The sequence below is a fragment of the Pezoporus wallicus genome, unplaced genomic scaffold (genome assembly GCF_028554395.1).
Source record: "Pezoporus wallicus isolate ANWC-B61680 ecotype Strahan unplaced genomic scaffold, APGP_CSIRO_Pwel_v1 contig_4191, whole genome shotgun sequence".
NCBI lineage: Eukaryota > Metazoa > Chordata > Aves > Psittaciformes > Psittacidae > Pezoporus > Pezoporus wallicus.
The window spans coordinates 5,527,617-5,554,889 of NW_026641383.1; the positions used below are offsets into that span (position 1 = coordinate 5,527,617).

At 42.1% G+C, this 27,273-nt stretch overlaps 1 protein-coding gene across 2 annotated transcripts in view; it reads right to left on the reverse strand.

Annotated features, from left to right (window-relative positions):
• The window catches only part of SNAP25 (synaptosome associated protein 25), a 67,390-nt gene that overhangs the window by 1,380 nt on the left and 38,737 nt on the right, over positions 1-27,273 (reverse strand). Inside the window, exons 4-7 of one of the 2 annotated variants that reach the window (XM_057423394.1) lie at positions 20,201-20,249; positions 11,376-11,493; positions 7,148-7,273; positions 4,928-5,072 (exon numbers count right to left, since the gene is read on the reverse strand). In XM_057423394.1, the coding sequence (XP_057279377.1) occupies positions 4,928-5,072; positions 7,148-7,273; positions 11,376-11,493; positions 20,201-20,249 (438 nt within the window). Of the gene's footprint in view, positions 1-4,927; positions 5,073-7,147; positions 7,274-11,375; positions 11,494-11,632; positions 11,751-20,200; positions 20,250-27,273 lie in introns of both variants that reach the window. The other variant, XM_057423395.1, reaches the window with a different exon arrangement.

Sequence of the window (27,273 nt, forward strand, 5' to 3'; positions counted from 1 at the left end):
TGGTGCTTCGTGGACACTTCTCCGGTTTTGGCTAAGTCAGGGAAAAATAAGCTTGAAAATACTAGAGAGCTGTTTTTTATAGTGGTATTTATAGTAGTATTAAGGACCCAAAAGGAAATTACGTATTTAATGGGTTTGTGACACTTCAGGTAGCCTTTGAGTAGAGCTTTTATGTTCGTATTCAGCTTCACTGAGCTCTTGTAAACGCTGACCCAGATCTGTTGCTGGTGCTATTGATGGAGTGCTAGCGGGATTGATGGTAATGGGTGGCAGGATGAGGACTGATCATGTGAACTTCACTGGTAAAAAGCTTCAGTGCTTTCTAAGATTCAGTGCACCTGGGTTCTGTCCTAATTTAGATCACCAGGGATGCAGTCAAAACTGAAGATTTGGTCAGTGTAGAGAATTGCTGGAGCAGGGAAGCTAGATCATCTGGTATAGGGGGTGCTGTCATCAGTCACGAATCCCTTTGCTCTACATGTGAAAGGCAGGGATGAGGTAGAAATGATGCCATAACTCCTTTCTCTCAACAAAGTTCAGCAGTGTAGTTGTGAGACAGAGCAGCCGCAGCCTCTCTCATTGGGCAGCAGCATAAACAGGAATTAAGGAAACCATGCCAAGTGCAAGGTCTTACACCTGAGTCGGAGCAATCCCAGGCACAGCTACAGGTTGGGCAGAGAAAAGATTCAGAGCAGCCCTGTGGAGAAGGACTTGGGGGTGTTGGTCAATGAGAAAATGAACATGAGCCGGCTTCAGTGTGCACTCACAGCCCAGAAAGCAACCGTATCCTGGGCTGCATCAAAAGGAGCGTGACCAGCAGGTCAAAGGAGGTGATCCTGCCCCTCTACTCTGCTCTTGTGAGACCTCACCTGGAGCATTGTGTGCAGTTCTGGTGTCCTCAACATAAAAGGACATGGAACTGTTGGAACAAGTCCAGAGGAGGCCACGAGGATGATCAGGGGCTGGAGCACCTCCCGTGTGAAGACAGGCTGAGAAAGTTGGGGCTGTTCAGCCTGGAGAAGAGAAGGCTGCGTGGAGACCTCATAGCAGCCTTCCAGTATCTGAAGGGGGCCTATAGGGATGCTGGGGATGGACTCTTCATTAGGGACTGTAGTGATAGGACAAGGGGTAACGGGTTAAATCTTAAACAGGAGAAGTTTAGATTGGATATAAGAAGGAAATTCTTTCCTGTGAGGGTGGTGAGGCACTGGAATGGGTTGCCCAGGGAGTTTGTGAATGCTCCATCCCTGTCAGTGTTCAAGGCCAGGTTGGACAGAGCCTTGGGTGAGATGGTTTAGTGTGAGGTATCCCTGTCCATGGCAGAGGGGTTGGAAGTGGATGATCTTAAGGTCCTTTCCAACCCTAACTATTCTATGATTCTATGAAATGCAAGGATTCTACCATATTTTTGAAGCAATCAAACTGGAATTTAGTCCAATGTAGGTTGACCTGTTAACTTCATTGTTTTCCATGGAGTAAGACTTGCTATGATTATAAAACTGCAAAATCACAGATGGTTAGGTTTGGAAAGGACCTTAAGATTATGTGTTTGAACCCCTTCACCATGGGCAGGAAAAATGCTGTTAATAAAACAGCACCACTTGGGAGCTTTAGGAGTTCTCTTTGAGTGGGAAGACACTTTGACCATGGTTTTCTGTAGGAAACTAACTCTGCGGGAGTTAGTTTTGGAAACTAAAGACTTTATTTTAGCTGACAAAAACTGGCAAAGCTCCATTCAGGCCCATGTTGCCATATCAACTCAAGCTAGCAGAGGGACTACATAGCCAATGTTTTCAATGGTTTTTAAATCAGACCTCTGGGAAAGGTGAGAGTTTTGTTACTGCTTTAAAAGCATGAACTCAAACAACAAACTCTGTTTGTTTGATTGTTCTCACATCTCTGCAGTGTATACAGATTGTACAGATTTATTTTAAGCCTCCAGTTTGCAATGGCAGAATGGTGAAGCAACTGTCTCACATATATTTAAAAGTCCATTTCAAATGGTTATACTGATGTGCAATAAATCAGTCTTGGATATCTTGGGCTTTTCTCCATAATTGTTTTGGCAAATGCTATGTAGATGTGTATTTTTAGTACAGTAGCATGTGCCAGATCCTCAACAAGCATAAATCAGCATAACTACTCATTATAAGCCACGTTATTTTAGCCATGAGCTTGACCTTGTCTACCGCAGTAGAGGTTTTGTGTGCTTTTGCCAAAAGACTACCTAAAACGTAAGTTTATGGTTTTGGAAGCAGTTACATTTGTCACGAATATTCATTGAGTATTTATAAAACATAATGTTCCTAAGTAGGAATACTAAAGTCTAACTCTGGTGTGTGATGATGCATCAAAGTCAGTAGGAGTCTTTGTGCAGACCTTCCCACCTAGGTCAAGATAGAACACTTTAAGCCTTTCCTCCTTTCCTCCCAACCTCCTATTTATGGCTCATTTTAGGGCCAGGGTCTTCTGGTGGTGATGTCTGGGACATTTGATCATCATTTGAGGTTTTCTCTCTTTCTCTCTGATATGAGGGAAAGATAAAGTCTTTTATTCATTCCTACCCTGATTACTGTGGATAAATCAGGTTACGTCTCTGCATTACGAGATTACCCTTCTCTGGATGCATGCATCCAGTCTAACATAAATGCTTTAGAAGCATCCAGGTTAGCTTTGTGATGCACCCCAGATTTTTCAAAGTGTTCCAGGGTCTTTCCAATGGTCATAATTGATCAAAAGCCCAGTGCTTCAAAGGATCAGGAAACGAAAATGACTGCAGCAATACTGTATGCCCACTACCAGTAGGGATGATGTTCCTCTGGCATATTTCATTGCAAAATGGATGCGCATGTGTTTGTGGTTTCAGTATTGTCCAGCTAACTGCTATTTCTGTCTTTTATAGAAGCTTTTCCTGATATCTTGTGTTTCTTTTCTAGTATCTCATGACAGTCCTTACTCCAAGAAATCTGGCCCATTTTACCTAAGACTGCCTTGGGTTTGTGCTGCTTTCATGACAGCTCCTCTGCAGACACTGCAAGTCCATCTTTCAGAAATGTGTCACTGTTCCTTAGCCAAGGGCTCTGCCTGACAAGGGCTGCCTGTGAGGCTGGATTTAATGAATCGCATTAGCTTGCAGTGTAGCTTTTCTACTGCTGTATGAAATGCCTAACTGTAAGAAGACTGCATAGATGTGGCAGGCCAGCCCCTCAGTTAGCCAACTGCCCTCAGCATGCACTGCATAGGGCTTGGGCCTATGTGCTTCAGGTACATAAGAAGCCTGTTTAATGTTTCCAAATCCAGATATCTGCAGGCTTGAATTGATGGGAGACTTGTTAGGCTTGCAGTAGTTTGTGATAGTATCCTGCAGGCATGGATAGGATGCAGCTGATTTCCAATTGAAACCATTCTGTGAGGTCCATCCACAGGACCACTATGTTATATCGTGAGTAGGGTAGTTTGTAACATGTAATAGTGCATGTCCTCATACTTGCTCTGAGACTATAACATTATGTCCTAGACTCCTTATTTAAAGGTAGTTATGATGTAACTGTATAATCTTCCAGGCCCTTCTCGCAACGTAGAGAGATGTGCTGCTTTCTAGTGCTTTTCATATGAATAACAGCAATAAATCCTTCCCCTTCATGCTTCTATTTTGCCCAGGAATATGAAATGCTGCAGAATGGCATCACAGTAATACTGTGCTTTTCCAATGCAGTCAAACTAACAGATGCAATTTTATAAAACAAAACTTTTGACCAATGCAAAGCCATAACTGTGTTATGTGACTGTCTCTATGTTGGAGATGAACTTCCCACCTTGAAGACAATGTATACTTCACCCAGTACTCTCTGGAATCAAATTCCAATACAGAAAGCTATTGAGTGAATTCCTCATTGCAGTATTTACTGTAACTTTTTCACTAGGCTTGATGTAGTTAATTAACATGAAAATTAGGCATGAGCATCCTGCTTGTGTGAGAAGGCTTGCACGTGTAAGAAGGCTCAAGACTACAAGCTCTACCACTTAAGGTCAGAATTAACTCTAAGCAGCACATCTAAGTCCTTGGGTTAGATCCTCAGGTTGTGTAAATCTCAGTGGTGTATTGATTTTACACCAGATGAAGATCGAGCCTCGTATGTCACTTCAGCCTGGCTGTGCCTGTGCCTGGAGCTCTGCCAGTATGAATGCAGATGGCTTGCAGATCTTGGGATCTGAGGATGGCAATGAGTTCCCAGATGGATTTGAAGGGTGCTGATATCTGCTTCAGAAATCTGCATTGCAGGTCTGGCACGGGAATGGTGTTCTCTGCTTTTTTAGATGGTGATTTTGAGATAGATATGTATATGGATAGGTATACACAAGAGAGCTGGTAGATCTCTGTACCAATGTGATTATAAGCAGGCAGCATGACAAGACTGGCTGCACTGTCTCCATATGGCAAAGCCTTGCTTAATAATTCCCCATCTTCTTTTTGGGACTAGACCTCCAAACAGGTCATCCAGTTCTTCTATGCTCATGGACCTTCCGAGGGAAGGGAAAGTCCAGGAAGGTTTAAAACTTGCCAGGAGGTACCAGGGCATTCAGACCCAAGCCCAATGCTTCTCGATAGCTCAGGGCACTTTTCCCTTCCCAAAGCTGTTGCAGAAAGAGCCTTGATTGATGCTAAAGGATTCCCTTGCCAGCTGTTGTCTGGCAAACCCAACAGCATGGATTCCACCCAACCTGCACTGGGTGTTACTGAAGGTCCACAGCAACGACCTCTGCTTTGGCCCAAGGAATTGGAGGGGGAAGAGAGAACAGCTCTAACAGCTATTTCTATCCCTTTTCCTTCTCTGAGCTGAAGAGAAACTGCAGCATGAACAGCCTGTGCTTGCAGAAGGGCAAACACAGCCTCTTTTGGTGTCCTGTGAGAAATGTCGGCTCTTACCTTCTCCATGATCCTGTCAATCTGGCGGTTCTGTGTGTCGATCTCATTGCCCATGTCCAGGGCCATGTGACGTAAGTTGCCAATGATGCCGCTGACCTGCTCGAGGTTCTCATCCATTTCGTTTTCCCGGGCATCATTTGTTACCCTGGGAGCAAAGAAACAATCATTTGAAGCAGAGACACAGGAGGTTCCCCAGGAAGCTCTGATTCACCCCAAGCCTCCCGTGCGTCCTCCTTCACTGGCTACCTGAGGAGCATCCTGCTGTGCTCAGCTTTGATGAAGAGGGATTAGTAAGTAGTTAGCCTGAAAAACATCGCATGCTTATTTTTTGGATGTTGGGATTAATTGTCTGGGTTCAACACTGCTCCATTTATACTGCTTGTGGCTGCTGCTCCTTGAAGTGCTGCTGTCGGAGCTTGCCTGTACCACATACTACACCACTCTGAACACAGGTATTTGGAAGGTTCTTCTCAAGCAAAGAATGAAAGGGTGCTCTTGAAGGGCCTCCTTGAACTGCACATAGCTAATGGGTACTGCCCAGTCCTTGTACACTTGCGGTCATCTAAATACTGGAGAAGGGCTGCTTCAGCTTTGCAAATCCTAACCTAACATCCTATTTAATTCAGCGTATTTCTGATAAAGAACAGAAACAGCTTCTCTCAGTTTTACTGGCTTCAGTAAAGATCCTTTTTCTCTCATTCTTAGCACCATCTTTCTCAGTTGCCTTTTTTTTTTTTTTTAGGAGAAAAAAATCTGTGCTTGAGCCAAGGCCCAGTTCAACTCTCCAGTGACCGGACAGGCATGAAGTGACTGACACTAGGACAAGCAAGGTCCATGGATGCCACTCAAAATCACTGCTTTAAGCCTCTTGCTCAATTTCTGTTTATGTATGTGCCAAAAGCACACTGCAGGCTATTTGCAGAGCAGCTATAGTGAAGCATAACTTCCTTCGCTGCTATGCTGTTATCATGCCCCAGCCTTCGTTTTGGTGGGGCTGCCATCCAGAAACAATAGGAAAAAGTGAATGGCAGACCCAGCAAACTTAAATGGCAACTCCATCCCACGCTCCAGACTGTGTGACAGCACTGTTTGCATCACGCTGATTTCCCTTTATCACAGCAGCCAAAAAAATAAGTGGATAATAGTTTTTGGAAAGATAATTACTTATTAATCCAGTGTCCTTAATCTTCAGAGATCAAAGCTTTGCCTACTGGTATGCCTTTATCCATTCAGCTGATAGCATTGTCATCTAAATACATGCTCTATAAGCACTGTAATCAGTATGTACTTATTGCTGCGTCCCTGTGGACTGCTGGAAGTTTGCAGTTGGGTTGCCATTAGTTAAGCTGTGTGTTTCAAACTGGCTTTCATTTGAGTGCACAGAGGTTGCCACTAAAGCATCAATGTTTCTCCATGATTATGGCTTTACAGCTGCTGAGGAATGGGGCATCATTCCGTCTTCAATGAGGTTTTCTGGATAGTTACAAGCAGGGAAGAGGTGTACCTCTAGTTAAAAGTGTATTTCAAGTTCTGCGCTTGGCTTGCTGCTCTGGCAGGGAGCCTGAGGCTTTTGTCCTTTAGAAAAGGAAGGAACGGGTGCTGGATGCTTTGGTACATCTTCTGGCAAGCACGGATAACGAGTGGTACATATCTTGAGACATAATAACAATAAGCTAGTATTTATCTGACACTTCATTTCTGAGGTATTTGGCAAGTGTCATAAATGAGACCCATAATAAGCCTCAGGAAAAGTGCATTGCTTGTGCCAGGGAGCTGGAGCGCAAAGGATGGTGCTGACTGGCTGTGACAGTTTGCAACCTCACATTGCTGCTGTGAAGTCAGTAAGTAGATATTATTTCTAATCCATTATTGCCCAAATTTAGGCAATCTCAAGGTTTAGGGCATGTTTTCAAGCATCCTCTGGTTCTCAGGGCTAAGATCCTTACTTGCAGGGTTTCCATCAACGTAACCATCCTTTGCATTAACTCAGAGAAGCACCCACAGGGCCAGGGGAAGTCACTGGACACAATAAGCCTGTCTTAATCGCTGTCAACCTAAATCTGAGCACCCACCACTCCATGGAAAATGCTGGCTCCATCTCAATAGCCAGCACTGCTGAAGGAGTTAATGAGCACCGCAGAACTCAGGACCATATGGAAGAAATCTAAATATATCAGTGACCAGGAGAAGAGAGAGAAAACAGTGGATAAAAAGGCTCACCTGCGGATAAAGCCACCACTGATGGCCATCTGCTCCCGTTCATCTACAACACGTGCAGGCTGGCTGGCTACAACACCATCCTGATTATTGCCCCAGGCTTTTTTGTAAGCATCACTTGATTTAAGCCTAGGCGAAAAAGACGATGAGTAACAAAGCATCAAGTGGACAAGGACAAACGCAAAACTCTTTACTTCTCCAAGCTAAAAGCTGAATCAAGCAAATGAGTTTTCAGATAGAGGGTCATTGATTGTATACCGATATATCATGATCCTGAATAAAAGGAGGGGTTTGGATTTTGTTTCTTTTTACTTTACTGCCACAACAACTGTGTTGGTCAGAGGTTTTTGTTTCCAATAGGGTGAATTGCAATTATCAAGTCTACAACACTGCACACAGGTTTTTGGATGTTGACTTAGTTTCCAGAAAGAAGGAAGAAAAAAAGAAGGGAAAAGAAGAAAAAAGGGAAAAAGAAAAGAAATACAGATAAGTAGAAAACATTGTTTCATTTCAGTGACACATACATTTTGACATCAAACACAGAGAACGTACTGGCAGACACACGTAAAAACAGAACTGCCAAGTATAGTGTGTACATCACATCACAGCAACACACCCTCTTAGATAGAAACGGATTCGGCTAGAATTTAACGTTTTACCATGCAGAAGATTGGGCTTCTGTTGTTATTTTTTAACATATATGTGGCATAATAGGCATTTAAAGCCACTGACCTTTCCCAAGGCAATTTAGGGTGATTTTTATCATAAAATTCATAGGGATAGTTAGATTTTTCAAATAATATATCGGTACTTGAAAATAGTAATCATACATCGACAGTTGATGTACAAACCTTTGTCCACAGAGACACAAAGTAAAATAGGCAGAAGTGAAATGAGTGCAGGAGAAAATAAAAGATACGAGCAATCTAGCATCAGAAAGGGAAATCTTTCTACATTTTTCTTCATGCACCAGCTACAGGCATGAATAAGAAAGTGAAGCATTCTCACTAAGCACAGTTGCCCCAATAGTTCATCATACTCTTAATGCATCAGCAGTAACAGCCTTCACAATAAGCAAGACACAGGCAAAAATGGATCGTAGCTTCCTTCAGGAGCTTTAAACCAAAGGACTTCAAAATAGCCTATCAACTTGTTATATTTGTGTTTATGACAATTACTTTATCTTTCAGAGCCATTTTTGACTGAGCTGCCGTGGATAGAAAATTAAAATCCAGGCATACCTTTAGTGGCAGAGTAGCATGTGCAGCATATATGGGATGCTTTGGAACAGGCTGCCCAGGGCAGTGGTGGAGTCACTGTCCCTGTAAGCATTCAAAAACTATATAGCTGAGGCCCTTAGTGATGCGGTTTAGGGGTGGACTTGGCAGTCCTGGGTTAATGGTTGGACTTGATGATCTTAAAGCTCTTTTCCAACCCAGTCGATTCTACGATTGCTGTCACTGGGGTCATCAGATGAGACTGAACACTTTGACAGGAGTGTGAGGTTTTGGGTCTGTAGGTTTAAGTTCTTGATTTTAGAATGGAAATGAAGCAGTTTCCAGCAAAGCTGTTGGGAGCTGTATATCTCCGTGGTGTCCCTGTTCTTTGGCCAGCTCCCATCAGTCACATAAACAGCCCTGTGGCTTGGATTTTGGGGTAGAAACTGAACGTGCTTCTGGAGAATTTGGGAAAGGACACAACAAACCCATCTCTGGTGTTGCGTTCTCTCCATGTCCCCTGAAGCAGCTCAGCTTTTATTGAGCATCAAGATGCGTTGCATGCTCCAATATAGTATTAAAATGTAGATGAAAAGAGGATCTTTCCTATTCAGCTGTTTTGTTGTTTATTTCCTATTAAAGTCCATAAAGACTTAAAAAGATGATGGTTGGCTTATTCGGTTTTAGTTCTGTGAAAGTATGCATCAGATTTGGTGTTCCTAAAAATGAGTGAAAGTTATTCTCCTGCTGCACATACATTTGCAGGGTTTATTTGTTCTTTAGACCTGTGCAACTTAGAGAGTGAGACAGATGTGTGTTTGAGGGGAATGATTTTACACACCCAGAACTTAATCTCTGTTTTCTTGTGGACTTCCCATTAAACAGGTGGAGCCTGGGTCTGCTCATGGTCAGTAACAGTCGTCCTCTTCAATGCAGTCTGGTCAAAGTTTCATGTCATGGGCATTTTGGGTCTCCTAAGAATGTAGGATCAAGCCTTATATTTTGGTAAGGCTCACGGAGTGGTGGATCTAAGTATAGTTATGTGTGAAATGCTTAGTATTTTTAAAACACATGCCATTAATCTACCACCAGCTAGAAGAGCATTAGAGGATCATGGTGATACTGATACCCAGAACTGTAAGATTTCTCTCCCTCCTACACTCCACTTCCCAGAATACCACCTTGTTTGTACCACTTTAGTCCTGGCATAGAGATTCAAAGAACAGTCTTTAAAAGTATTGTTCATCTATACTCTTGTTCCTGAACTCACTAACAACGCTAGTTTATGAAATCTGGCTGCAAAGGTCAGAAAACTGCCTTAAAGGAGGGAGGAGACATTTAGAAATGAACATCCTCCACGTGCAGTATCCTCCTGTTCTTTCATCTATTGATTTCATGATACTGCAGTTATAGTGAAGTGATAAATGTTTTAAGGCCATGTCTGGGGTTCTAACCCCATCCATGCTACAGCTCTGGCTGTCAGTTCTGAGCGGCCTTTTCTACAGTACAGAATATTAAAGCTGCTCTAAAAAAAATGATTCCTGCAAAATACATTGGAATTTTTTTGTACTTCAAGTGTGAACTTTTGATGTAGGCGTTATGCCAGGTTTCTCCAGGAGGAGCAATCTAGGACAGTGTTCCTCTTTAAGTTGCAACAGCTTTTACAGGGTGAGAGATGTAAAGTTTCTGCTGCATACTCTTGTGTCTGCAGCTCTTCTGCACCGAGTCTTCTGGTGCAGAACAGCAGGGCTAAAGCCTAGATCAGAGCTGGTAGTCCCACTGACAAAGGCTGTGTGTGTGTAGCTCTTTCCATTCCTCCTTGCCTGTCTCCTATTGCGCACACCATGTCAATAGCGCACGTATTCTGGGCAAAATGTTTACCCCAGCCAAATATTTGTGGTACACAGGAGCAGAATTGATTTGTTTTCAAGCTGAGGCAGTATCTGCATTGTGTCCCAAGGGAATTAACTTCAAGATAAATAAATGATGACTGATAAGGCAGAAACCCAGTCCTACCCTTCTGATGGCTGGCAAAATACCCACCAAACTCTGTGACAGCTGTTTTTCCTTTGGTCTTGGTAATCATGTCAAGATGAGGCCCTGACTGTGAACAAGATAACCTGTGCCACGTAGAATCGAGTATAATACTACACAACCGCTTCACTGTACTTTGTTTCCTGTACAAACTCTGGACAACCCTTTATGAATGTTTTCACTGTAACCTGGTTGCATGCCTACTCACTGCATGCTGGATTGGCCATTCCTCAAGGACTTCTTTGTCCCCAGTTTCCTACACCCACATAACCGCACATCACGTTTTCATTTGGCATTGATAACAAGCTTTGCATTACTTGGAGGACGGTTTCGTTCAAGTGTGATGGCATGCAAGCAAATTCGATGCATTTCAACATTTCTGCTCAGTGTACGTGCTACCCAAACAGGAGAAATTTGGCATGTTCAGGTTTCCTCAAATTTGTTTCCTATGGCAGGATGAAAACCACTTCAAATTGGGTTCCAATTGGGAAACATGTTTATTTCAAGATCTCATTGGGGACTGTGTCTGTTGAACAATGGAGATAGGTGTGATTTTCATCCATAATTTGAAGCAATGCTTATTATGGCCTCTTCTGCATTTTTTTCAGCTGCTTTATTTCATTTGTTAAACTTGTTTGTCAAAATATGTTTCAAAATTTAGGGTCTCCAGGAATAAGGTAGCCCCAGTGGTTTTGTTCACTGGAAGATGGAACCAGCCAGTACACTCTGTGTAAAATGTTGAAACGTTTACCATTAAAACGTGTTGACAGTGAAGCTTTCACTGCAGTATGCCTGATTTTAATGCATCTACAGTAATTCCCAGTCAGTTGTCTATGCTATGAGATGAATGCATTTGAACCAGAATCGTTCTTTCTGCATGCCACATGCTCATCCTGTCCATGTGCCTAGCAAGGATGAGCTTCACAAGGCCTTTGGAATCAGCCTTAAGTGCTCAAAGAGATGAGGCAGGCAGCACCTACTTGTTACATGGACAGACACAAAGACCACAGAATTTTCCTAGGTCCGTCAAATTCTTTTCTGCTTCTTTCATGTCCTTATTGATTTGGTCCATTCCCTCTTCGATGCGTTCCAGTTGTTCTGATTAAACACAAGTATTTTATCCCCACAGAATGAAGCAGATGGAAAAGGACAAAGAAAAAAAAGACAAAAAACTTCAGACATTCACTGTGACAAAAAAACTGGACACCACATAGCAGAGCCGGTACCCAGTACCTACTTGTTACAAGGACATATGAAAAGGCCACAGCATTTCCCTAAATCTTTTAAATTTTTCTCGGCCTCCTTCATGTCTTGGTTGATATGGTTCATGCCTTCTTCAACACGATCGAGTTGTTCTGGTCAGGACAAAGGGATGACAGTGTGGAATGAATAGTATTTTTGTTTGCTTGCTTTTGTCTTCAACAGAACATGAAAAATGACCATGTAGAACTGAATTAATCATGGCATTACAATGCATTAATCTGGGCTGATGCATTGTTGATAGGATGGATGCCGCACTGGATGCTGAAGATGGGTTTTACTAATATGGGAGGAGTAAAACAAAGGAGGAATTTGAAATATATTCATTTAAACGAGATATAATGATGTTGAAAGGAAGGGTTATAAAGTTCAAGGTCCAGAAACACAATACAATACATCCACTTACTAAGACACCAGTGACATCCAAGAGAAAGAAAGATAGTGTTATTACTTTGCATTAATGTATGTTAATACAAGAGAAAAGGTGTCCTTCCATGGAAAATACTTTGGTTACTTACACTTACAAATGCCTTGGAATTAGGTGATTTTGGGTAGCATAACTGCTTTGGTTCGTGAGCGAGAAAGCTGGTAATATGGCAGCAGAGATGGAGCAAAACTGTTAAGAGCTGTACCCAAGTACTCCTTTTTCCAGAGTCTAAGGAAACTGAGACCTGCCACTTTGATTGGCATTGGATCTTAATCTCTAATTCAAGTATGGCCTCAGGGCTGGTTTCCTTTCTAGTATGGATATAGCAAATCAGGAGCAACCTCAGTGAACACAAAGCAATTGCAACCACACCAGGAGCCTGATGCTCACTGACAGACAACCACTGGCTATGACATTGGTTGTCTTTGTGCCCAAGGGATCTTATGAAAACAAGCATTGGATGAAGACTTGTATTTTCAGTGGGGTCACTTCAGCTTTGCTCTAGGGCAAGTTACAAAGCACCAATCCCAGTAACCAGCCATATATAGACACTGTTTCTCCACTGGCATCAAACAGAATCTGGCTTGTTTCCACCTAAGGCTAATGAAGATGTAGAGTTTTCTTAGTGACTTGGTAGCTCAGAATAATTTCATGACTTAATTTCTTCAGTAGTAAAGCTTGGAAAAATGCCCTAGAGGAACAGAATGCCACAATGTAAAACTGTAGGAATGGATCCACTGCTGATGTAAACAGATGTGGATCCTATGGGATCAGGGGTCTTATTCAGTAGTGACAGCATTTTATACAGGTGAAAAGCCTCACCATTTGTTTCATGAAAGATAAACCCAAGTAAGTATTGCCCGGGATGAGAAAATTACTTAGAGTGGCATTTCAACCTTTTAAATATTGTAATTGTACCTGAAGAGACGAAGTAAATCAATCCCAGTAAAACACAAATACATCCCTATTCCCTCTATTGAATAGAAAAAACTATAAACACAGAATTAGACTTGAGAGAAAAGGAACTGGGAGTGCTCTGGTTGTAGGAGAAATGTAATGTCATCCCTGATGTTAACTGAGTCCTATCCAGAAGAAAAAAACCCAGGCATTTTAGAAGAAAATCATGTGCATATTGACGTCAATATAAAGCTCCTCTTGACTTCTCTGGGAACATGACTAGGCCTAATTTCGTGCTTGGATTTCTCATAACAATTGAGGTTTAGATTTTCAAAGTTTTCTGAGGGATTTGGATACCCAATTCCCATTAAAATTAATTTTATTTAATTAATTTTAATGGGAAACAGGCACCTCACCCTAAGAGGGCCTTGAAAATCCTGGCCTAAATTATTCAAGCTGAAATAATTCAAATATTGAACTTGTGCTCTTTGTTTCATTCTTGCATGAGGCTGGGCTTTGAGAAGGAGAGGGGCCATATCACTGTTGCAAATTCCATCTGCTTTTCAGCTCTAAGTTCTCATTCTCCTCAGCTGGATGTGCCCGTCTCCTGATACTGTAGGAATTATCCATCCCAAATCCAAGGATACATTTAAGGGATCAGAGTTACCTGTCGCTGACCTCTAAAACGGGCACATATAATTTGAGCAAAGGATTGGGAAACTAATAAGGAAACCTGAGAGACAGAGTGCACAAATTCTGGCAGGTAAAGTGCTGAGCCAAGAACCAGAAAGACGAGGTTGGGTTATTTTCATGCACACTGTTATTTTACATTTTGGTTGGGGGACTTTAGCAGAAGCTTTGGCTCGTGGTTGTCGCCATGGATTGTCAATCTCATCAGAAATGTGAGTAGGTGGTAGAAGGTGATACTCCTCTAAGTGCTCCTGCTCCTCACTAACGCAGAGTCCCGCATAGTTGGGCGTCACTTGCTCTTGCTCTGGGAAGCAGCTGTGGGAGGATCAGCTGGTTTTTATGCTGGTTCATGCAGCGTGATGGGAATTGCTAGATTTCTATCGCAGATTTCCCACCTCCTGCTTGTGAGAGATGTGTTTGCCGAGCCTGGCTGGTTCCACGGCTCTCAGTTAAAAAAAAGCTATTTCCAAGTGTATCTTTTGACACTGGGAGAGTCGAGAGGTTCTGACTTTTCCTCCACTGATTTTGTTGCTAGTATTTCCCTAACCTTGGCTGGACAGTAGAAAACACCAGGTAAGACTGCAAGGGATCAGCCCTAGATCTGGCAGCGCTGGTGGCTTTCAGTCTAAGCATATTCTCTTGCTCAGATGCACATTCTCTGAAGCCAGGTATCTAGTAGGGGCCTTTCTAACTTACTTTCCATTTCCTATTCTGCCTGAATAGATAAGTGCTAATTGAGGAGTGTATTTGACATGACTCAAAGACTTCCATTTAAATTATAGCTCTCTCCAGGAACCTGACTTAATTCATCCTGCTTCAGGATTTGTGCATGAGGCTTATGCTATTTCTGAATAGAAAAGGGATTCACAACTAATTTATCTTCCGTTAAAGGAAACCTCATCAGTGTAAAAAGTCCATGTCATATCTGTAGCCCAGAAGTCTAGACAGCTGGCTGCTGGTCCTGAAACTGTTTGCTAGTTGTTAGTGTCGTGGGCTGGGTTCTTAACTGATGTAAGTCAGTGTAGTTATGCTGGCTTCATGGAGCAACACCAATTTGTACCTGACAAAGATCTGGTCCCACAGGCAAGGAAATAGATGCATGATGCTAGCCACGATTATTGAGGCATAAATATTATAGAGGAATTAACTTAATGGGGTCACTCTGGATTTGTTTTGTTAGAAGTGATATTAAAATCTGCCTAGAATGAATCACTGCTGGTAGCAAATCAGATGTCAACCAAGAGGTTAATTTAATGCCTGTTTTCCGATATCTTCCCCATTCCAACTTTGCATATTGTATTAAAGGTTTTAGGGAAGGCAGTCTGCATATACTGCCCTGCTCTTATACAAACTCATACCTACAAAAAATCATGTTCTTTACCTCCCTTTTAGAGAAGCACTTCAAGGTCAGAGTTTAAACATCTTTTGATAGTTTGTTTCAGTATTCTTTGAATATACTACATCTAAATATATGTTTATATATCACATATGATATGTAAGAGATTTGGTGTTGTCTTGAAGAATACACATCAGAAGTATGTTTCATTGGGATTTCCTTTTTTCTAGAAGCTCTGCTATTTATTAGCTCTTTTTGCATACTCATACCCTTTTACGTCTGACAATGTTACTTTAATTCAAACACAGTGGCCATATGGGTTAGTGGTGGCCTTGGCAGTGATGAGGAATGTTTGGACTTGATGATCTTAAAGGTCTTTTCCAACCTGGTTGATTATGTGATTCTGTGATTCTGTATCTTCTTCCAGACCTTACAGCAAATTCACAGCATATCTTAGTATGCAAGCAAGAACATGTTTTACCTGTATCGTTATACTTATGAATTACTTCTGTATTAAAACTATAAGTGACTGAGGGACCGTAAGCTAGTCCTGTTAGTTTTACTGTAGCATTGTGGCCCTTTGCCAGTGGGTCTTTGCCAGGATCTTCTGTAACAGGCTGGCAAATCCTCACTCTGTGACTGATCAGGGAAGCGGCTGAGAGAGGGAAGCTGTAGCAAGGGCATCCCTCAGCTGCCTCTATGGCCTCTTGAGCAAACGCAGCTGCAAAAGCATCTTACACAGCATTGGATGCAGGGCCAGGACAGGGCAAATGTGATGCTGCTCCACCTTTGCATTCCCATCTGTAATTTATAACAAATGGTCCTTGAATAGTGTCCAGGATCTGGGGCCTGTGTTTGAATGTCAGTTAAATGCCTATGGAAAAGGGAACTTGCTCCTTTGCTTGGAGTATTGTGCAATGAAGCAGTTTCCACCAATGACAATTTTCATTGGAAAAGAAAAAATAATTAAAGGACATCTAAGAACATGCTGTAATCATAATTGCATACAAGAGGGCTGAATGTGAAAGAGATTAAACAGATTTACTCTTTCCAATGGTACTCGGTGATCCCGTTTTCCATAAAGGAGAATCATATCAGAGAGCAGTACGTTTCTAGGACAGCCTCTAAAGAAATCCTGAGTCTCGACCTAGCTCCACTCTGAAAGGCACTGCTGAGCCCAGGTAGAATGGAAGAAAGCTGGCAGGGAATGCTATAATGTGAGCCCACGTGTAGCTGCACTAAAAATAACAGTAGATGAGGCACAACCTGCTTTTGTGGAGGGTTCGTTTGTCTTTTGTTCTGCGCTACAATTGCAACAGAATTAACACCATTTTCCCTGTAGAATCTGGGAGAGTTGATAGTTACCTTTTTTTGTCACTAATTAGCAAACCATTTCTCTCTGTGATCAGCTCAGCTCATAGGTGTTGCTGAAGCGCCTCTGGCAACTCTGCTCTTGGTATCTCCCTTTTCATGGTGGCTGTTGAATAGGAGGTAAAGTGGGGAAGGGGCCTGTGCAAGGGGCCATAATTTTGCTCTCTGGTGGAAAGCAATTGTAATTATGTTTGTATTTACTGCAGTGGTTTCTCCAGTGCTGCAGAAACAGGCCAGCCAAACTCTTAACAAAACTGTAAAACCAGTAACTCCAGCAAGAACAGTAGAGGTCAGCCAGCACCGGCACCATCAATGGTGCCAACACTTTTGACCGTGGGATTGCCCAGTTATTCCAGTTTTATCTCTATACTTCCACTTTATCTGGAGTACAGATCTGCTGGGTAGATCAAGCTGCTCCCTGTGTTCATTGGCATTGCTGGTTGTGCACTTGCTGTTGATGCAGTGCAGGGGGAAAGTTTCAATTGCGTTGACATTTTCTTTTTGGCTTATCGAAGTTGTTGTTATTCCTGTGTCTTGCCTTGCATGAAAAGCGACTATGCTGCTACTGTTGTTATTGGAAAAGCTTCTCCCCTCCGTCCTGTTTGGTATACAAGGACGAAATTCTTTTGCAATAACCTGAATGAGGACATTATGTCCTTGAAGGTCCAAATCTCTCTGCCTGCTGATGCTCTCAGGTGATGGGATTTTCCTTTGGAGGAAGAGAGCTCCCACTCTGGGACCTCTCCTATGTCAGCAATTCAGGTTTATCTTTATATCCCCATTTTGTGCCAATAGTTTCATTTTAACAGTCTGCTTTTACCAACATGCATCCAAATATTAACATTTTTCTAAGTTAGCTTGTTTCAAGAACATATTTAATGAAGCAGAGCAACTGCCACTGCTCAATAACCCTTCGCAGCATGACATTTTAAGTGAAAAATATAAATATTTTAGTTTAAGGCGTTATGGACATGTTTATATTTAAATAATTACTTAGAGGAGCTTGAATCAAGGCCAGATTTACAAAAATATCAGCATTATGGATGCACATAGGGCTTGGGAAAGACTTCCTCACTGATGGAGAAAATCTCAACAGGGAGGCTCTAACCTCTTAGCTCCTTCCTGTGGGCTGCCAAGAGGAAGAACTGCATTCAGCTGGCTTGGGTGACAATACCTGGCTCAAAAAATGGTTGTTCTTGGTATTGCAGAGGGACTATTCCAAGAGCCTACTCAGATTCCCAATGACATCAAAGGGTATTGGAGGTGGTTTCTAGTTTTCATGGCAGTCTCATTCTCTGTGAAACAGGAGTAATGAAAGCCCTTGTGAAGCTCCACATCTCTGTAGGGTCACAGCAGACCAGTCACAACTGCTGGCTGTGCACAACAGGAGCAAGCCAGACTGCTCCTGTCAATACCTACTATTTTACAATAATTTTGCAATTAATTTTACAATACCTACTATTGTAAAATTATTTTTACGATCCCAAAGACTTCTACTATTGATGACAGAGAATGGGCTCTGCTTTGTGTCATTTAGATTAAGATTGGCTCGAAGTAGTTTTCCTTTTAGAGTCTATTTAACTTCAAAGCAAGCAATTTTGTAAGGAAACCTAGAAATAGAGCTTCGAGCAACTGCAGAGATTAGATATTCTGCTTGCCGCCCACTGGAAAGATCAATGTCATGTTTTTTTGTGTATTTAACACCTAATAATCTTAAGTGACTTGTGCAGTCAGCTGAAAAGAGATCACATGGCAGTGTTAGCAAATTATTTCCTTAATCTGATAATCTGCTGAGACATCCGCGGGTTGCACACGCTGCACTAATTACAGAGGGCTCAAAGTCATCATTAGCGTGTTTTGCCCAATAATGTCAGTCTTTTATCACTAAAATTAAAAATCAGGAATTATTACAGCTACATATGGCTAAAATGAACAAAACTTATTAAACGTTTACCGTAAGACAGCGGTTACAACATACCCGGGGTTTGTAGCATTGTTAGCCTGTTTTCCATGAGAAACCCATAGGGTAGAGTCACAAGCTAAAGTTACTGAACCACTTAAGGCATGACCATAACCAATTTAAAGAGGCTTTTGTATTGTCTGATTCTTTCCTGTAAATATCGATTAACTGCATCTCTGGCCATATAATATACATTTCAGGTTTCACTGTCAATAAGTGTTTAATACTGAGTTCCCTGGACCCCAAAAAGGTCTATGGGTCCAGTCTCAGCTCCTTGGCTCACGCAGACCATCCTTTCTAGCATGACTAGAGAGCTGGTTGGACAACTTCTGCGTGGAGAGTTTTAGTAATAGTAGAGCTCCAAAGTAGAAGACAAAATTCAGGGTTAAAATCAAAATACCACCTCCCCCAGCAATCTGTAGAAAAAAGAGCAGTTAAAGAACAGAAACACACTTTCCCGCAACTAAATGCAAAGGGAGTTATAGGAACCACAAAAGTTTTTGCTGATCCTCCTGTGCATTACATTGCAACACACTCCTAGGTATTTACAGACTTTCTTTGACAATATTCATGATTTATTTCAACTGTATAATTCTCTCCTGCAACAAAACACATTATTTAGACAGGTGCCATATCTGTTTCAACACAAGCAATTTCTGGTTTCCTGCTTTCAGCGATAGTTCTTTTCCTGCCGTTATTCAGGAATTCTTTTGAAGACAACCAAATAGTCTCTGTAATATTTCTCTTGTCAAGACAAATTGGTGTGACAAAATTTGGCTGGGTTAAATTCCTTTCCCTGAAGGGGGGGGGGTGGGGGTGGGCAATGAGATGTACATAAAAAAGGAAAGAGGAGGAAATACTTTCTGGTTTGGTCCTGTTATTACTTTTAATTCATTTTGGTGCCAGAGAGGCAGGGAAATTACAGATGCAAAGGTCCTATCAGGTTCTGTGGTCCATTTCCTAACAGTACTTATAATCATTGCTTATAATCATTGTCTGGGCTTGATGAGTGATACAGTGTTACCTCTGTAGGAAGCATTTTCTAATACAGTTTTGTATCATGCCACATAGGAAATAACAATAAGGACTTGGGGGGGCTGGTTTGATGTAGAGTAGCAGAAATTTATACTCTGGTGGTTGAACTTCTCTTTGAGACACTGTTTTGCTGGTGCTGTGGGTCTGCAGCAAATGAAGACTTACTTTGGTTGGGGGAGGGAGCTACCTACTTCTCTGTAGTATTATGAAGGGCAAAAATATAATTTCCTGGAATGTACTGAATGTATCTGGCTCTGGCTTTGTCACTGTCATCCGCAGACAGGGACTCGTCTAAGCTTGAAAGCTCCTTTATAGTCAATTGTAATGAGCTGATCGTGTTACAGCTTTTAATGTGAAATTCCTGTTATCCTCACTGACATTTCTATACAACAAGCAACTGAAATTCACACAAACTAAGCTGCTTTACCTTCTCTTTGGATGCATTTATTGCACGCCTTTCACTTGCGGCTAAAACAAGTGAGAAAATTATGAAGCACCTGCGTAAATAATGTTGGATTTTACACTTATGGAAGCAACTCTTCTCATCGTGTAGCTGGATCTTGACCCAAACCTTGCTGAAAATAAATGATGGTTTGGATGAGTTCAGCCTGCAGCCCTCTTTGACATTAATGGGAAGCAGATCAAAAGAAGTACAGGCTGTTATGCAGTTACTGTACGTTCCTCAGTCAGCAAAGCTAAAGGCAAAGAGGTTTTGGGGTTCTCACGCACAACCACATGTATTTTATGGCCCTCTTTTTCAGGATTGCACACAGTTAGTACAGTACTTTGAGAATGGTTATACTTCCTTACTGAAGCAATCTGAACTTACCTCCTTGCTCATCCAACATAACCAAAGTCCTGATACCAGCATCTTTACTCTACATCCCAATAGTGGTAGCAAGGTAAGGAGAGAGAAGGAGAGAAGAAAGAGAGAGAGAGAAAGAGAGATCAGTGAGGGAACTCAGCCCTAGGTACGGGACATAGGAAGACAAAAGAAAAACAGTAAAAGGAATGACAAGGTCATAAGGGGCTGGTGGCACAGTCCTAAGACCTTATGTGCCTGGACACTGTTAGGAACTGAGTACTCTCAATTGTATCATCAATCCTTCAGGATTCACTGCGAAAATGAGCTACTGCAGAAAACACAAAGTCCTGGAGCTTGAGATTAAAATAATTGCTTTACATAAGAATAATTTCTGAAAAGAGAGGGTTCATCTCCAAGTTTTCTGAAGCAGGAAAATGGAAGAAGAGTTTGTTGGCATTGCAGGTGTCTGTTCATCCCAAGGGAGAAACTCCCAAGGAAAACAGATACGATAAAAACATTCTTGAGAAGTAGGCATAGTGCTTTGTACATGGTCCTTGCAACACAGAAGTCAGAAAGCTTACCTACTTAGGAAATCCCTTTTAAAGCAGGCTAATATTTAATAGGATTAAGCCATAATTTTTGGCTTGGAGATCTAATAGATATGGGTTTAAGCCAAGTTTTAATTCAGCCAACAAACACCTTTAGTATCAATGGATTTCATCAATGGATTGAGCTTGAGGGTAGGGTTTTTAGAACACCTGCATGCTGAATCTACCCTTGCTCCCACAGGTGGTGGGAGTCTTACCATCGCCTTTGATAGATACAGGGTTTGAGCAGAGCCAAGCAGTTCAGAGCTCCCACCTGCTGAAGCCAGCAGCAGGGCACCTTTCACAAGTACAATTTCTGCCTGTGTTATCCTCGCTCTGGGATGTGATCAGGAGTCTTGGGTTTCTGGGTGCCATGATACAAAGCTATATCGCAGATAAGATTAGCTCCTTTTTAATTACAAAGGGAAAACTCGCTCCATTCTGCTTGGAGCAATGATAACATCTGTGAATAGTTAATGGCCTGGATGATCTGACTGTTGCATGTCAATAGCAGATGAAGTAAGTCCTCTGCAGCCTAACAGTTTGCCAGCGGAGTCACCTGGGCATGTGCAGCAGTAATTTAGCTGCTTCCATGAACATAAAGCCATCCATAGCCCTGTGAAGCAGATAAAGTTGCTGGTGCTGATTTTGCTGTGGAGATACCCACAGTTGCATAGGAACGAGAGGAACAGAAACCTGGAGTTCTGACTGTCCCTTTTACTTTCTAGACCATCCTCCCTTTCCTTGAGGCAAATTAAGGACTTCATACCATCCTTCTTCCCAACAGCCCTGCTCATTGCCATGGCTCATCTCTTTTCTGGGAGCAGTGAAGTCTCTTGCCGGAACCACACTGCCCACATGGGCTCAGATACAAGCTGGACTCTACCACACTCGAGGACTGGCTGGCTGGTGCAGCTGGTGCTTCACTGCTTTGCTCCAAAAGGATCCTGCTCGGTTCAAGAGATGCCTCTTGTTGCACTGCCTCTCTCTGCACTCCCATTCTTGTCTTTCATGTCTACATCGCTGTAGAAACTGGGAAAAACATCAGATGCAGCCTGGTTTGCTGCTGCTTTTTAACCCCCCCCGTGTGAGTTGCCAGGTGGAGAGAAAAAAGCCTCCTGCCTCTCATCATGCTCTGCTGTGCCTGCTGCCCTCGGGTCAGCTGTCTACCAGATACCCACTGCTGCTCTTTCTTCCTTCAAGCACATACAGCTTGAATCCCATCCAGCTTTTATTTTTTCTTTAGAAACTTAGGGCCCAAGGTCTGTCTTAAATTTATCTATTTAAAGTAAGGAAACTGCCTTTAATTGTCTTACATTTTCTGTGTAGTGATCTCCTAAGCACTGGATGTGCAATAGCTTTTTATTGCGCTCTTTTCATGCTCTTGGTACCCAGGGATGTCTAACCCCAAAAGATTTATATGTAATTTAAAAACAGTATAAGGCTGCTTGGGTTCTGAGTCATCTTGTGTTTAAGTAAATACAGTGCAGTCTGACATGGGATCCTTCTAAATATTGGACTCAGAAACCTGCAATTGGTTGTGTGATAGTTGCTGGCTTTCAGCGAGTCAAATATAGTCAGGCTGAGAAATATTTACTGCTCCTTAACCCTGTGCCCTTATTTTCCTGCTGGCTTCAACATCTTTATGCAGCTAAGATGTACAGTGACCTGAATAAAACCTATGCTGAGAGACAAACTCAGCAATTGGACCTTATGGTTTGTATTTCATATTAAATCCTTGCACAGAGTGGAGGAGGTACGATTTTCTTTTACTTTCCTGACCATCAGTGCCATTTAATTTTATCAGGCAATACTGTATCTCTTAAGAGTAGCCTGCCACAGCATTAACACTAACGTGAAAATATTAAAGGGTGTGCATTGAATATACTTCCCTGCATCTGAGGTCTAATCCAAAGCGTATTGAAGCTAATAAGAAAATGCCAGCTGACAAAGATGAGAGGTGATTCAGACATCAAGTGACAATCTCCTCCTGTTCCAAGCTTCTACTAAGCATTAGTTTTCAGCTTTTTCACAAAAAAATATTGTGTAAAGCAAATTAAAAAAAAAAAAAAAATCACATTTTCGCATTGAAACAGATTCAGACTTTTCTAAAAGTTCAGCATTTCCATTGTGACTGATCTTTTAGATAGCTCAAAACCAAGCATGTCTATAAGATGGAATGATTCTAAAAATGTGCTCATTATCCAGGTGTCTGAGCAGGAGAGAAACACTCAGTAACTGACCCTCAACAGTGACAACAGACTCGGACAGCACTGGAAACTACAAAACCTCTTCCTTTAAAGGACTATAGAGGATGAAACGTGCCAAAGAAGTGTTTCCAGAGCCCAAACACAGACAATGTTGGTGTTTTCTGCACTGAAAGTATCACAGAAACCACCCTTGGTCTCAGTGGGAGCAGCTGCCAGCAGACGCACTCACAATGAGGAGGTGAAGAAAGATGTGTTTGCAAAGTTCCAACCCAGAAAACATGTTTTACAATGACTCATCATAAAATAACAAGCTCCCAGAAGAGCCACAGCAGGGCAATGGCCTGGTGACCATGCTTCGATTTGTCTGGTCCTGAGGGCTCAGGAAGGGTTCGCACCCACATCCAATGCTCACCAACATCAGTGAGATCCTATATGGGAAGCCATGAATGGGTAGAGCTAGAGAGGTCCATCTTGTTATGAAAATGTGTGCTAAATGTACACTTCCCTCAGGATTAAAGTCTTTCTTTCTTCCTGTGCAATAGGGGCATTTCTTAAGACCTTGCACAGGCAATCCGCTGTTTAGTTTGTGGCAAAACAAGGATCCTCAAAAACTGGGGTGTTTAAAAAATGGGTAGTTTAGGCCAGAGAGAAGAAAAATGCATCTTTTGTATGCTCCTACAGAGTCCACAGAGCACATGCTCTTAAATCTGTAACAGCCTTCTCTCTGCAGAGTTATTTCCAACTCTCCTTGTCCTCTTGTTGCACTTGAGAAGAGAATTGGGACTGCTGGATTTTGCCATGGTGCAGCAAATACCTCACATCCTTGTCCTTCAGAAGAAAATGGCACAGCATGAATTGCTTTTGTTGAGGCATTAAAGTGGCACTTCTGGAGTTCCTCTGTTTATCTATAGAGCAGGTATACCGCACAGGGTAAAATGTATAATCTTTCCCAGCTCCCAAACATTACTCAGCTCTGACTCTAGGATGAGCACGTCCACTAGTGTGTCCTCCCAGACTGATTTCCATGGAGACTGCTGCAAGTTGCCAACCATTTGTCTGCAAAGATCTGCCCAATTTTGCACACAAGATGGCCCTTCAGAACAGGACTTAAAAATTAATCACACTGGGTGAAACATCATCATGAATACAGACCCCATGGAGTTTATGGAAGTCGATGTCCTTCAACCTTCCAGTAGTACTGAGTCCTAGTGTTTAGATAAAAGCAAATCAACAAGGAGTACTGGCTTAGGTTCAACGCGCCTTCCATAAAGCACATGTCCAGGTTCTCCACTGGACCACTGGCTAAGCTACTGATCAGAAAGACAGAATATATGACTTTATAACTCTGGGCTTAACTCAGCTCTTAGATGCCTAAGATACCTGTCAAGACTTCAGTGAAGCAGATGAACAGCATAACCAGGACCCCTTTTGGAGGCTTAAATATGCATTAGAACCAATCTTCTCTAACAGCTTTTTATACCTTTCTTGTATGACAGTCTCACTCAGAACAAGTCAGCAACAAAATATGCACTGAAAGTTGCCCAGCACTTTGGAGGGACAATGCGTTGCTGTATCATTTAGTATTGCTGTTTTGTCACTTAATTTCCCAAGGTGGGAATAAAACTAGGAAGAGAATTAGGATGACTTCTCAAAGGGCCCATCAGTCCCTCCAGGAACACAGTGTGTTGTGTCTTACTCAGGCAGCTACTCCTGACTTTGGTTCAGCCTGAGGGGTGATTTTCATAACAGTGTAAGGGAATGATGTATCGGATAGAAAATCCAAATTCCATAAATCGCTTTATCAGCATTTCAGGAGATACCCTGAAAAACAGTCGCTGTTTCAATGTTTCTTTGTGCCTGATTAAAGAGCCATGTTACTTCTCAGCCCATTAACTCACCCTGTGGTTCAGATCCTCAGCTGATCTGAATCTGTGACCCCACTCCTAAATCCTATGTGCCTGGTTTTCATCTACTACAATAACTCTGACTCCAGTGGTAACCTGCTGGTTTACATAGATAAAGGGGCCTAATCCTGCATAGGAAACACTGAGACCAGAATTATGAATCCCATCACCCTGTGCCAAATATGTATTTCTTTGGAATTCCACAGATTAAATCAATTTTCTGAGTAGAACTCTTCCAATAGCTAATGGTGTCAAAGAGATTTTCAAGATAGCTTTGGACCAAGCTCTAAATATATAGAATATTTTCCTCTTTTATTCTTCAGACTAAGGAACATTTGCCTATGATAATGTCAGGCAAAACTCACTTCCCAATCACAAACGAAGGAAGTTAGTGAAGTGGCATATTGTGTGCTTGGTGTCCTGCATAGGGAAGCATCATGAGGTTATCAAACATATATAGTTTACAGTTTCAGCTTTGATATGTCAGTAACCTTGACCCTAACCCCATCATATGAGAGGAGAATATAGCCCTGCCTGGATTTAGATGTACAAATCAGTCCTTTTGTCTGTCTGTGTTCCTAAAAGTACTTTCTTTCTGAGCTTCCAGCAGTACTGATATCGTTGCTGTTTTTTCCCTTGCTGCATCTTAGGTAGAAACCATCTCTTTTATCCACCCTACAATGATTGATTTTCTTTAAAGGCCATGGTGGTTCTACTGGAAGATGGTAGTGGACTCACAGCTTTTCCCTTTGCATGTGTTATTCTGTGTTTCATAATGTTGGCTCAGATGTAAAAAGCCTGAACAAGAAAACAGGAAGGTCAGTTACAAACTGTGTATTTAGTCTCACTTCTTCTGCCTCAGTTCATTTTTATGGTTTGGCACAAACATTGCACAGCATCATCTTCAAATACACATATTTATAGCACTGAGTAGCTGAGAAGCTCAAATGAGCATTGGTCAGTGTAGATGTAGCTGTGTTGCAAGGGTATGCTGGGTACCACAGAGCAAACTGATTTTTGTCATCTGCCATCCCAATACATAGCTGCCCTGGGGCAAAGCAGTGACTACTTTGCAACAGCCACACACCACTTCTTTCTTCCCCTGTTGTGCTAGGACTGAAAAGAATCAGCTTCTTGCAAAGCTGGGTTATAAAAATAAGAAGCTGTTAACAGATTTGGTGTTCCTTACCATGATTCCCTGGGAGCAGCACCAGGGCTTAATCTCCAAACTCAACATAGTCTTCTTGAGCAAGGAGAGCATGGTCCTTTGGAGACATCAGTTTTGTCCCCCATGCTATGACCTACATATCAGCATTAAGGATGTCTGTACTGCTGCAGGGCTTCCCTGGGTGGACAACACTCTTCTGCCTCTACAGTAAAGCCAAGTCAGTCTGTTTAGTCTTTATTTTCCTAGTATTTAACAGAGCAGAGCCAACCATGACAAGACTCCGTAGAGATGTACATAGTAATAATGCTTAAACATGGAGGCATCCTTTTCCTAAGTAAGGAACATCACATTTGCTGTATCCAGAGAATAGAGCAAAAAGCATTCTTTCACAGAGAAAGAGTATGTTCTTTCTCTACTCACTAAACAGGTTCGTCTAAGTAAGGGAGTCTAATTGACTCTTTGGGGTCTAGTAAATCAGGGGAGTGTGAGTTCCCTTTCAAAAACGCTTGCCATTTGTCTTTTCAGTATAAAGTCTCTCACTCCCTAAATGCTGCATTCTCTTAAAAGTACCTAGGAAATGGGACCAGAGTAATCAACCAGCTGTTTAGACCACAGAGGAATTTTAAAGGTCTTTTGTAGTCACATTAGTGAGAATAATATTCAGCTCATTTAGAATAATTCCCTTGACTGCTCAGAGCTACTTTTAGAAACTCCTGTATTTGGACAGGATGATACTGTAACATCTGAATAAAAGACAAGTCCAGAGAGATGCCAAGCTCTTCCAAGAAGCACTAGAGTCCTATGTAAATTCGTTGGTAAATTCAGCAGTCCCAGTTCTCCTCCTACTTTGCCATTTGCCATGATTTAAAGCTGAAATTCCAGTGGCATTCACAATATGCTGGTTCAATATGTTAGGAAGACTCAAGCGGTGCATAGGTCACACAAATATGGCTCAGGAGAGACAGGGCTGATATTTACTGATGGCTTGCCCCTCAGCAAATCACTTCCCTTTTCCTGCGCCTCTCTTTCTTCCCACTCATCATCTGCCTTGTCTGTTTAGATCACAGGCATTTGGGGGCAGCAGGCTCTCCTGCCTTGTGTACTCATATGAGACTCTCTTCCATGTTCTTGAATTGACAACAGCAAGGGCCGCATCCAGCATAGAGCTGACAGAAAGTGATGGTTAGAAACGACATGTCCAGGGAATTGAACAGCAAAAGGGGACAGA